Raw genomic sequence first — 13150 nt, 5'->3', positions numbered from 1 at the left:
ATGCATATTCAGAATGCTTTATTACAAAATCATAACACATTATATAACATTATATAACAACTTATGAGTCAAGTATTATTATACTTTTGGATTGATCATTCACTGGTCATTTTTTTATGCTAGCCCATAAAACATGATAAATATACTGATGATGTGTATACTGCAGTAGTATATGACTGTACTGCAGTACTATACTACTGTACTGCAGTACTATATTACTATACTGCAGTCGTATATGACTATACTGCAGTACTATATTACTATACTGCAGTACTATATTACTATACTGCAGTACTATATTACTATACTGCAGTTATATATTACTATACTGCAGCAGTATATTACTATACTGCAGTACTATAATACTATACTGCAGTAGTATATGACTATACTGCAGTAGTATATGACCATACTGCAGTAGTGTATGACAATACTGCAGCAGTATATTACTATACTGCAGCAGTATATTACTATACCGCAGTACTATATTACTATACCGCAGTACTATATTACTATACTGCAGTAGTATATGACCATACTGCAGTACTATATTACTATACTGCAGTAGTATATGACCATACTGCAGCAGTAGTACATGACTATACTCGTATATTCGTATACTAGTTTAGTAGTATATGATTTTACTGCAGTACTATATTACTATACTGCAGTAGTATATGATTATAATTCATTATATTACATCTGAATAAAATATAATAATGCAACAAAAAACTGTACAAACCAATAAATAGTGTATTTGTTGAGTACTTTTAGTCGTGGAGTTTTGCAGCTGGACGTTGTACTTGGTACCGGCTCAGAATGAATGTCGGTCCCTTCAAACCCCAAAAGAAGCATGTCACAATGTTGTGTTTACAGTCAACAATACAGAAACATGTTTTACATTTTTAAGGCAGTCATCACCGACATGTCGTATATAAACACATTTTGTCGAAAGCTCTTTCAAAGGTGAAATTCACACCCCCACCCTCTTTAAAAACACGCCGTCTTCCTGTTTGCACGGTGTTTCTGCACGCCATCTGTCCGTGTTTTGCCATGCGTCCACGTGACAGCGAGCGGCAGCCGTGTATGACGGAGCAGAAGAGCCCCGCGTAGAGAGGAGCGAGATCCTCTGTGACCGAGATGGAAACAAGAACGAGTCACAGCGTGGTCACTCTGAGCAGAATCATTCACACGCATGTACAGTATGACACGTGGAGAGAGGAAGAGGTCACAAAGTCACAAAGCGCCTTCTCTAAATCCAGTTTGTTCTCAGCTTTTTGTCAGTTTGGTGCTCTGAATCAAACACCTTCAGCCGCTGCCAGGTTGTGAATTATGACTACAAAAAGGATTGTCCATGCTCGTGTGTGTGTGTGTGTGTGTGTGTGTGTGTGTGTGTGTGTGTGTGTGTGAGGAGTGAGGTGTGTTGTTTGACAGTTACAAACCGCCCACGATAAATCCAGGTGCTTATAGCTTGGAAAGTTTTGGCAATAAATTGCCGAGCCGGATGAAGGGAACGTGCATTTTGCGATATCGACTTAATTTTGAACTCATCACCGTCAGCTCCCGGAGTGACAGCAAATAACGGTTAAAGGGAGCTTTCGGGGGCCACTTTCAACTGCGGCTTTATTCAGGAGCACCGAGCTGTAGAGCAAAAGCTTTTCAGCCTTTTTTGTTCTCCCGTGTCAAGTAAACTGCTTATATTGTCCTGATCTTCGCAGGAACTGTTACCGCTAGCTGGAATCATCGATATCTTTTATCACGCTGGAAGTGTTCAACATAAAAAGGCCGTTGCGTATGTGCGTATACGGCCTGCTGTGACGTGGGCTATAGGCCGAATGAGAGACTGAACGGTGTCAAATCAAATCAAGAGTCCTCCGCGATTTCCGCCGCAGGAACGAGACATTTGCATGATTTCAGATGGTTTCCATATTGGGCTTTGGTTGATAAGGTCGCCAGATGGAGCTACTCATTCAATGATCACCGCCACATATGAAATTCACATGCATCTAAATGCAAATACGAAGAAGTGGAGGAAGAGAAGGAGGAGGATGCAGGCATCAGTGTGGCGCAGTGTTATTTGCGTCCCCGGCAGGAGTAGGAGAACGTTAGCCAAAACCACCGGCATAATCGGAGGTTACTTTCCCTTCAGCCCTCCTTTGATTGCACTCATCATCCGACCGGAGGCTGTCTTCATCTCCCCGATCACCTTTGAGACACTCGGTCATGTTGGAGTGCCCAGGCTGTCGTTTTACATTATTAGTTTCCTGCTGTAGGGGGGGCACAGTAACGCGAAGGTGAGGAAGATAGGAAGCGACGGCTCCTGCCTGCTCGTCGCTGGGGGAAGACGAGGAGGAGGTGTTGACGGCCTAATCTCCGGCTCCGATTATCTTCTCATTACAATCAGACGGGAGCCACTCGAAGAAGAGGAGAATGTGTAATTACGCTCAAATCTCCCATGACTAAAACAGAGGATAATAAGCAGGGCTAGATCTGTGTGCTCACATCTAATCATCCAGTTTATTTAGTCATTGGTTCTGCAGCCAAATTTGACTGTGAATGAGGGTTTTTTGGGAGGTTCGGGGGAGAGCGGGTGAGTTGATGCACACCTGACTGTGTTGGTATTGGCAGCCAGAGATGATTTGCCTCTATTTTGAAATGTGTTTCATTAATTCTGGCAACTAGCTAACGAATATTTAAACTAACTCACTGAAGCTAAATCAAACAACTCTCTAAAACACACAAAGTTGAACTACAACTGTCTACTATCGCCAACTAACCTTTCAAAGTACTAAAAACACACAACTGCCTCTTAATTTGACAGAGAAAAGATTGGTGCTAACGGTACAATTTAACGACTCAATCCACGCTTCACAAACTGGAGAAGCACCGATCGATCGCCTGCTGATCGAAACTGGACGGTTTCTTATATTTAAGCTTGTTTGCTGATCACATTAGCACACGTGCCGCTGTCGCCGCATGCTAGTGACGTCGCAGCCACACACAACATGTGGTTAGTGTGAGTGAAGGAAGACGTGAAGCTTGCAACTCGTCACGACTGGAAGCCCAAACTAAGGAAAAATTTTAAAAACATTTGGAACAACATCCTGCAGCTCAAAGTCACCACACTGCACTGATAACGCTGCTAACCGCTAACGGATTAGCCGCCAGCTAAATGCAGTTGTATTCAGGCAATATAAATATATAGTTGAATTATATTTTATTCAATTATACCCTCTTATTCTACCTAACTCTTACTTTATTACAACTACTAATGCCGAGATGTCTTTTAAATCAAAGCAAATATTTTAAGAAAAGTAAAAAACTGTTATTTCTTTAATCATTTGAATTTTGTGTTTGCTTGCCAATCACTGTTAGATGACAATATCACAGGTTTAAATTACAAATGTGACGGTTTGGACCTGAATCCAACAACAACAACAACAACAACACTAATAAATACCAATACAAAAAAAATGGGTTGGATGTTTAGTTACTCTTAAATATATGTCAATAACTAAAAATGTTAAATTAAACAAAACAACAACAACAAAGAGAACTTCCACTTTTCTGATGACCATGCAGCTCCCGTGTCTGCATCTGCTCGGCAAGAGATAGAAAACACCATTTTCCAAAATGTCAGGGCAACTGAAGCATGTAAATAACTACATTTCAATTGACACCTCGATTTGAATGGTAAATGGCTGACCTCCAATTCTCCCAGAGAATGGCTGGCGGGGAGAAATGGAGGGGAATAAAACTCATAACCAGCAGACCAGAGGGAATAAAACTAACCAAGCGTGCTAAAAATCCTCCTCGCTGTTGTATGATGGAAGCGTTAACTGTGTGGACAACTTGAAGAATCACTCTTAAAAGTTCTCAAGAGCCAAAACTAACTTCCCCTTTCTTGTTACGCTCTCCTCACAGCTTGGAGACAACAGCCTGCCAGCCGCTCAACACCGATGAGAGGAAAGCGGCGGTCGCCAGGGCGGACACCGCGGACGGGAACGGCTGCATCAAAGGGAAAGGACGCAGACACCACAGCCATCGCAGGGCCAGGAGGTGAGTCGGTCCTCTCGACCAGGGGGAAGGTTTCTAATCCCGGAGGTTTTGTGAGAGGAAATCAAGACGTGAGCCTCCTTTTTCAAGTTGTAGGATTGTTGATGTTGCTGAAACATTTGTGATGATGAATGGTTTTTATTTCTTTTTTTGAGGGGGGAGGGTGGGGCGAGGGGGGGTTGTAGATTTTGGTGGTGATGATAAAGCATTTTAACAGCGCGCCAAACACTCCTGCAGGGCTTGACTCTCCGGGAGAAAAACAGAGCTAATCTCTGTATTCTGATGCGGGGGAATGTAAACAGTCTTATCAGGTCGGGCCCAGCGGAGAAATACAAACGCGTTGTAAGGAATTCCACACGATTGACATTCAGATCCTCTCTTTTCACTAGCACCTTGACTCAAAAGTCTCCTTCACACGCGGAGAATAGTTCCCAGGCTTTCGTCTTCCGAGGTGGCAAAAATCAATTCAGACATTTTTTTTTGTTAAACTCTCAATTAATGCGACACCTTCAAAGCCTTTTTTATTTTTTTGCAGTAGCACAGCAGGGAAGCAGACAGCGCGTATGTAAAAACACGACTGAAGCCGCATCTGAGGTGCAGGAGAGGATCGTAAACATGAATCACTTCTCTTTGGATGAACTTTACCCGGCGGCGGCTTCTCTTTGTTTTTGAATTTAACAGCGAGCGCCGAGAACGCGCCGGCACGCAAGTAAAAGACATCAGATGGAAAAATAAAGCTCAGAGAGAAAGATTTATGGTGTTTGAAGTCTTTGAAACTGAGAGTCTCTTTTTAGTTACAGTAGAGCAGTCATTCCCAAAGACTGGGTCAGGCACAGGTGTGACTTTCACATCTGCAATACGCCTTTGATCCACATGAGGGAGCCTGAATCGTCGTATTGACCTGATAGTTGCAGCTACTTTAAACATTGAATCCAATATGAAAGGCTAGCATACATCTTTGTTAGTTTTACTAATAAAAGGATAAGAAAAAATTAGCTTGTTAACCTAGATTTATTTATTTGCTCTCATTAATAAAAATATGTCATATGGGTAACGTTTTCAATGCATAAAACCAGTTGTGATTTATTCGAAACGGCAGATTTGCCTATTCAAGATAGAAGTGAGTAAAAATGGTCAGGGATGTTTATTGTCGCACAACATTTGCTCTTCTCACAAGGCTGAATGTGAATTAGGCCTGGATGGTTTGTCATTTTCTCAAAAGTGGATCCTCAGAAACAAGTATTGGATGATGGAGTGCATACCTTGGCCGTATCTCTCCTCCTTATCAATGCAGTTACCAGATGTTGGTTAAAATTGCACCTAGCTCATTTTCCATGAGGCTAAATATTACATTTTAGATATAAAATTTCCCCCTGAATTCCCCCGAATCTTTACTGTTGCTGTTACTGTTACTGTCTGTGACTCAAGCCACCATCCCGCTATATACCTGTGTACGATGATAATAATGAATCACATTAATAAAAGTCAATTATACCGCATCATTAGGCCAAATAAAGTGCAGGAAAAGCATTTAAACAGCTGCATGAGGGAGAAAACAATTATTTAATTCATGTATAAATAGACATTCACATATATTAACATTCACCTTAATACAGCCATGATCATCTCACAATAAAACAAATAATGTAATATTTGTTATGAAAGGTTTTAAGATGAGTGTTAAAAGCAGAGACGGCGTTGGCAGACCTGTCTATAAGCAAATAATGAATGGATCTAAGAATAATGTGTTTGTGTTTATTCAGCTCCACTAATGAGGTGGAGTCGTTTAAAAAGTCTTTGTCTCAGTTACCGAGCGAGTCGCTGCCTGAGAAAACTCTCCTCTGTTGACAAAGACATTTGTTCGTTGGATTGTTATCTTGCTAATTGGTCGACAGCAGCCCAATGTTGCAGAGCAGCCATGTTAATTATAACATGTAACCAGGAGCCGCTCCGCTCCAGCACGTGTTTGCTCAAGTGTTTTAGATTGCTGATGTCACGAAACCCGTTTCACTTGAAAAAGAGCCACTAATGTCTTTTTTTTTTCTTCATTATATTTGGTTGAATTTGAGATGATCTGGTGTCAACATCTTCAAACAGACCGGTATATTGAATCTTAGCGTGAGGTGTTTCACTTGACTCAGACTCACGAATGAGAGTGTTGTGACTCCAGAAGAAGAAGAAGAAGAAGAAGAAGAAGAAGAAGAAGAAGAAGAAGAACTGAGCTACTCATCTTCGTCACATTATTACCGCAGTTTGTTTTTTTGGGAGTAACTCCACGTTACGCCATGTGTCGTCCCATCTCCCCAGAAAACATCACGTCATAGTAATGCCGTACAAATCAGTAATCGACTGCATCGTTTCTTTTTTTTGTGTTATATTTAAAGAAGCATTACATAAAAAAATCCCAAATAGTAATGTCACTTTACTCATTTTGCTGTTAAAACAAGGTGGAGAAGATTGACGGACAAACGGTCTCAACAAAGCTACTGTAGGTCTTGTACTTAATACGTCTACATATGCTACAGTTTATTTCTGTATCCATGTGTTTATAGGCCAACATATGAACAACATTGTTTTCCTGGTGTATCGGCATCATTTATTTATTTTTGGAGTCGTTTTCATTTCAATAAAAAAGGAAAATCCTAAATCCGATTTTTGTCCTCATCTATCGTTAAAATAAAACATAAACGCAAAGTTATATATGTATGGCAGCTTCGTGCCGTCATTTCTCCCTCCCATCGTTTTAATGCAATATTTCTCTATATATGCAATACAGGTAAGACTGCGACGCCGCCGGCACGGATTGCTGATGTACTTTTTAATTCGCCAGAGCGTGTCACGATGATGAATGCCCGTTCACTAGAAAGTGTAAGAAGTCCGGCTGATCGCGACTGTATTACACATGTATAGACCCAGTGCTCGGCTCCCAGCGAGTGATGTATTTATTATCAAATGATATATCGAGGATGTAGTTACGTGCGGGCATTGAAAAATCGACCGCATTCAGCTTCCAGCATATTCCAATCAGATGTCCCCGAAACCCTTTTTTTCATCCTCTCATTGTTCTGCACAATCACCATTCCCTGTTGGCAGTCGACCGCTCTCTCGTTCTCTCCACCTCATCAAAAGGAACAGTTTCTGCTGGCAAGAAGAAAAAGGAACAAAAAAAGATGCAAATGCTTGCCTTGTGCTCTCTTTCTACAAGGCCAGACCGGTAGAGGTGTTAATGAGTGACAAAGTGTTCTCATTACCAGGAGAGGGTACTTGGGCTCGGTCGGTCTAATCAGCCCTAATGCATTTCACTTCCTAATGCTCCCAAACTGCCGACTACACCGGGCAGAGCCATTTATTACAGCCAGACGGTCCTCTGCATCCAGTGTAACAGGGACAGTGTCTCCAGAGCTCTGTGGTCCGGCTTCATGAAGCCGGAGAGCAGTTTGTCGCCGTCGGGCTCGGTTCTGATCACGCTCACCTGTCGGCGCGACCCGCTGTGTGTGCGGCATGAAAGCACATGTCCTTGGATTTTTTGGACGCATGTTGGCAAAGAATTTCCCTCCAGTAAACATAAAGGGGCTTAATGAAAGGTGCTACTATTTATTTGTAAATTTGGATGTATTCTGCCCTGAGCTGTATCGACTAATTCTGTGCTAGGAAAATATCATTTGGATCTTGGTAATGTTCTTTAGAAATTCTTCCATTTGGCCCAAACATTTGGCTTCCTGTGGATTCTCAAAGGGAAATGCTGATTCACCCATTTTGTCGTGAATGAGAGGAAATTCGACTTGTCAATGCCTTTCTGAAGCCTCGCCCATCATTCACGCGTCCAATTCTGAGAAGCAGTAGTTTTAGTTTCCGTGCCTCGTTTATATTCTGAGTAGCTTGCTAAAGGGTTGGAAAGCCTTTGAAATCAACCGTTTCTTTCAATTAGTTTGAAGCTCTTGCATGCCGTTCAGTGGAAAAGAAATGGCTCATTTCAAGAGGGAATCCAAACGATGGTGAGCGTTTGTCACTCCTGCATCTCCTTCAATGACGCTGAAGCTTCCTCACTTCCCCCATGTCTTTGAGTTCCAGTGGCTGCAGATGATTTCCGAGAGTTCATAACTGTAAACGGGGCATTAGACCTCATATATTTGTCTCGAGATTCACAAGTCTCTTTGTAAATGTCTATTTCCCCTGTTGAAGAAACGAACAAGCCAATGAGAGCCTCCAAACATTGGGAAGAGCACCCAACTGTACCTGAGCCATAATGAAAAGAACATGGAGAGGACTGTAAAAGACACAGCTGTTGACTGAAAATAGGTCCGCATGGAACAAATGACATTGCATTTCATTACATTGGAAAACCCTGGAGACTGTATGTTAGGCGTTTGGCACGGTTGCACATACATGTTTCTGTCTTTCCATGAATCGACTCCAAACCGATTGAAAAATCGGGACAAAATGAACCATTGAAGTCATTTCTTTAAAGAAAGCTGCCTGAATAAAGGATGCAAACGTCTCTCCTCCCAACGGGCTTTTGGAAAGCTTTGATACGTCTGCTACTTGTGGAAGTGGGTTGGGAAGATTACAAATCTCAGACGTTTTTCCCTCTTGATCGCCATGATGAACGATCACATTCATGAATCGGAGAGACCCGGCAGGTTTGAGTGCACAACAACAGTGAAAAAAGTGCATAGTTCTTACAAATGACAACCCCTAAGCTGGCCCCCATGAAGGCAGCCTCCATGTGATGACTGGAAATGGCTGAGTCAGCTTCACTTGTTAATTCACCGGTCAATGTGCATGCCTCGTGTATTTCTCTGCCTGTAAGTGAGTAAATGAGCATGTCGGGGTAATAATTGTAGTGCGTCTTGTCTCTACGCCCCCTCCCTCCTCTTTGTTATCTACTACCCCACCATCAGGGGTGTAAATCCACATCAGTTCTGGTTCGCCAGAATACCTTTGCAGTTTTCCGAGTAAAGCTTATGTTCGACCTCGTCTTTAAAGGCAAGGTGAGCTGCAGTCAGAAGCATCTCCTGTACTCCGTATCACCCAACATGCTCGCTCACTCCCACCTGTCTTTGTTCTTGTGAAACTCCGCCAGCGTGCACTTGAAAGGCTCACTCCATGAGGCGGAGGGGCTTCAAAGGCCCTCGTCTCCCTTTTTTCACATCAGCCGTTATCCGAGAGAAAATGAAGTGGACCTCGTGGACAGCAATCAAGCTGTTCAACAGATGGAATAGGACAAGTTTCTGTTCTTTGTTTTTATGAATTCACACTTGGGGGTGAAGAATGGCGTGAAGGGGGAATGTTTGGGGCTAGTGTGCCTGTGCCAAGACCCCAGAGAGATTTTCATAGAGGTCAAACAGTGGACTTAATTCTTCTGGGTCTGTCACGTGGCGCCATTAATCCCAAAAAGACTCCGGGACTTGGATTGTCTCTCTTGAAAGAGACGGTAAAAAGTTGCACGAATCCATTATTGTTTTCCTTCCTTCGTTGATGCAATTGAGCCGAGGCCGAGCATCTGGAGGCGCTTGCTCTATGAGCCCATAGATGAGGAAGCAGCGTGGAAGATCTGGGTCATTTTATACTCGACGGTCGAGCAAGTTTTGCTTCATGCGCCACTGAGCAATTTTTATTTGGAGGAACGAATGAGGATTTAACATTAGCTTCGACCGCAGGAGATGCACTTGAATCGACAAATCAGGGCCACGTTGGAGAGAAAAAGGTCTGGATAATTTGGCCTTGACAGGTTCATGAATTCTGAATCCAATGATTGACTTTAAAACAGTACAAGCAAAAGTTCTCTCGCAAGTATCCAATGAATAAAATCGTGACACTAAGCTGCCCGGGTGTTCTTTTAAGATAAATAAAATGGATCAATTCACACAATCAAGAAGTCACTGATCACGGGCATTTCTAAGGTGTATTGTGTAAAGTGAAAGTTACGTTGTACTGTACAGTGTGTTTGTTTGTTTGCTTGAAAAACCGAACAAAAGGAAAAGGATGAGGGACAATCCCCTCTGCCAATAGGAACGCAGATCACAGACTCAACACAAAAGCAGGGATGACGTATCTCTGGAGGCCCATCAGGGAGTTCCTGCGTTTTAGGATTCATTCCCTGACATGATTAATGAAGTTATATCTCCGGTGGGCCTCCCCCCCCCTCATGTTGTCATCAGCCCCGGCTTCAGAGACTCTCGCTGGCGTGCGATCTCGTTTTGTGTAGTTTAAACCAGCCTCGATGGGATTGCATCCTCCTGTTGTGATGGGATCATCTCGTATGGGACATTTGGCTCACAGTTAATCTCGCCTGTGTGTGTGCGTTGTGAGAGGGAGTTTAGGATGCATTTACGAGCAGTTATGTGATGCCAGCGATGAGTCATGTGCACTACTCTACCAAACCCATTCAGTTAGGGAGGAAAACATTCATTTTATTGAGAGAGTTGGCATAAAACACACCGAGAAAACTGTAAGCGACTCTTACACTTTGGCGTCACGTACAAAAAGGTAAAGAACTCACACGACCAAATGATACTTCATTAGGTGCTGTTTGCTCTGCTCTGATGGTCACTGTATTTAGACCGTGAAGGCCGGATCGTAGAGCGGTCTGAGGCGGCAGTGTACCCTGGAGGCGTGGGTTTGAATCCCTACCCATCTACCTCGTTTTTTAATATTCTTTATTTTGTGTTCATCACTATGCACTTTCTGCCTTTTAGACATCTGGTTATGATAAAATGTCTTTTGTTAGCACAGCATTTTCTCTCTGTGCAATGGAAATAACCTTGAATGTAATGTATTTATGTCTCATGATCAACGGTATGAAATGGTGAAAAAAGTAAATTATGTAAATTGATAAAACACACTGTCGTTTAGGGACTATTTCTCCAGTAGACATTTTTCAATACTTTGAGCGCCACAGATTACTTCGACGTATACTTTTTTACGTCCAATACTAATGTTTTAAAATTCTCCCTTTGAAAGATGAAAGATGAAAGGGCGGCCAACTTCCTGCCTTTGTACTGATCGCTGGCATTCAATGTAAATTATGGACCGCAGAATGTTGCATTCACTTTAGTTGTGTGAGAGCGGAGGCAGAAATCTCAGATAACCCTACAATGGGCAAATATAACTAGAATCCCCAAGGCTAGATAGTCCGAGAGGTACGAGAGGGAAAAAAACAAACATAAATATGTATTTTATTTTTTGGAACACACACTCTGTAAATGATATTGTAAAAGTGCAGATATTGGGATTCAGGAGCCGTAATTCTTGCTCCAGAGATTTCCCATCTCACATCCCGTTACTGGAATGAATAATAAAGTGTCCCGCTGCTCTGTCTCTGCTCACAGCCCCTCCTTTGACGAGGACCTCTCCCCTCGGCCCAAGGGGAAGAAGAAGAAGAGAAAGTCTGAACGGAAGAGGAAAAGGAAAAGGTCAGTCTCCAAAAAATGATGACTCTTCAGCGAGGCGTATCGCCAGATGCCTTTGTCCTGTTTCCTGAGAATGAATAAATCGAGAGAGGTGTACAGGAGGACGCTTGGTACTCTGTGGAGTTCATGTCTGCCTGTCCTCTGGCTTTAGGTCTCCTTCCTACAGCCTGTCGCCACTGCGGAAGAAGAAAAAGAAGAAGAAGAAGAGCTCCAAGAAAAGCAAGCGGCATAGGTACGTGGTACTACGACAGTATTGGCACAGTGGCATGACATTTATTATTAGGTGATGAAAATCATGTTGTTGTTTGTGTGTTTCTATTCCAGGTATACCTCCAAAAAGTCCAAACGCAGGTATGTTGCAAGATGTTACGCAAACATTTTGTGTGTGTAATTTGTATTTGAAGGTTTAATTAAGAGAGCTAACTTTAAACCTGAAAACATGTCTGTCATAAAAGTCTTAAACACGTAGCGCCTGCTTTCTGTGAGATATCCCACTTGAAAGCCAATCCCCTTTCTGTATCGGTGAGAAGTCATTGTGTGTGCAGCCTTTGTCGCCTCGTGTGTGCCTCGCTCATCACTCTATTCCCTTTCATCCCTCCAGCTCTTCAAGTTTAAAACACAAGAGGAAGGATGAGCGCAAACACAAAAAAAGGTCAGTCCGTGCTGGTTGCAGTAGAATCAATGTGCTCCCCAAATCCTACACAACTTTTTTTTTGACTCCCGCTTCCCCCGTCAGCTTCTCTTCCTCCCTCCATGGTAAGCCCGTCCACCTTTTTACAGAACACCCAGCGTTGAGGATGAAAAAAGAGAGAGCATCATGAGAAGTGTCCCCTCGTGTTGGGCACGATGGCTGAATACAGAAACGTGCAGGCTTTGATTTTTCGTAAAGAGAGCGCGGAAATAAAACCCTTGTGAAAAAGAGGGAAAACAGATTGAAAGCTTGGGCAATAAAGAGAGAGGGAGGGGGGGGGGGGGGGGAAGGAGTGAAGAAGGGTAAAAGAAACCAATTTCATGCTGTGATCTCGCAACATTTTACAATTCGACTTTGGATGAGCGGCCCGTTGTCTGTGAGCACGGAGCCAAGTTCGGCTGCTGCTGACTGCGACAGAAACCGCTGCTTTCCAGCTCACTCCCACTCGCTGCTCTTTTGTGGTCTTCATGGCTCTGCTGTTCCTTTATCCTCTTGCCTTCTCCAACGGGATCTCCTGTCGTTCAAACAGAAACGTATCAGAGAAAATCCTTATTTGGGATAAATCTATCCACAGTATGAGCACCGTCAAAGTCGGGTTACAAGCCGTCACTACCTTCGGTGGGTGTGCCCGCTGTAGCGAGCTAGCGCTGCTGCTCGAGTCGGGCGTCGAGCCGGGGCTGGTCCCACTAGCTTCGGCGGTTGTCAGGGAACTAGCGGGGGCCTAGCGAAGAACTAGCGTTGAGCTAGCGGGAAACTAGCACCAGCGCTAGCTGGCTACAGCGGGGAGCTAGAGGGGACACTCAGCGAAGGCATTAGCGGCTTGTAACCCGACTTTTACTGTAGTTTTGCAAAATGAAACCTCTACATAGTGATAAAATCCCAGAAATCCTGAAAACACTAAAGCAATTTTACAGTCTGAAAGAGCCAAGTTACGTTCAAGATCATATTGCGGTTCAGATGGTAGTTTATGGACGAGAGTATTTTGACGAGG

At 43.2% G+C, this 13150-nt stretch overlaps 1 protein-coding gene across 1 annotated transcript in view; it reads left to right on the top strand.

The window, feature by feature from the left end:
- srrm4 (serine/arginine repetitive matrix 4) overlaps positions 1-13150 on the top strand; it is a 61269-nt gene that overhangs the window by 36804 nt on the left and 11315 nt on the right. The window contains exons 2-6 of the mRNA XM_068604892.1: positions 3925-4059; positions 11388-11471; positions 11620-11700; positions 11793-11819; positions 12070-12120. Coding sequence (XP_068460993.1) covers positions 3925-4059; positions 11388-11471; positions 11620-11700; positions 11793-11819; positions 12070-12120 — 378 coding nt within the window. The remainder of the gene's footprint in view (positions 1-3924; positions 4060-11387; positions 11472-11619; positions 11701-11792; positions 11820-12069; positions 12121-13150) is intronic.

Source organism: Clinocottus analis, unplaced genomic scaffold (assembly GCF_023055335.1).
Source record: "Clinocottus analis isolate CAN_PGR_092001 unplaced genomic scaffold, fCliAna1.0.p SCAF_7, whole genome shotgun sequence".
Lineage (NCBI taxonomy): Eukaryota > Metazoa > Chordata > Actinopteri > Perciformes > Cottidae > Clinocottus > Clinocottus analis.
Note: the sequence above shows the minus strand (reverse complement) of the source record. Positions and strands in the feature narration are given on the sequence as shown.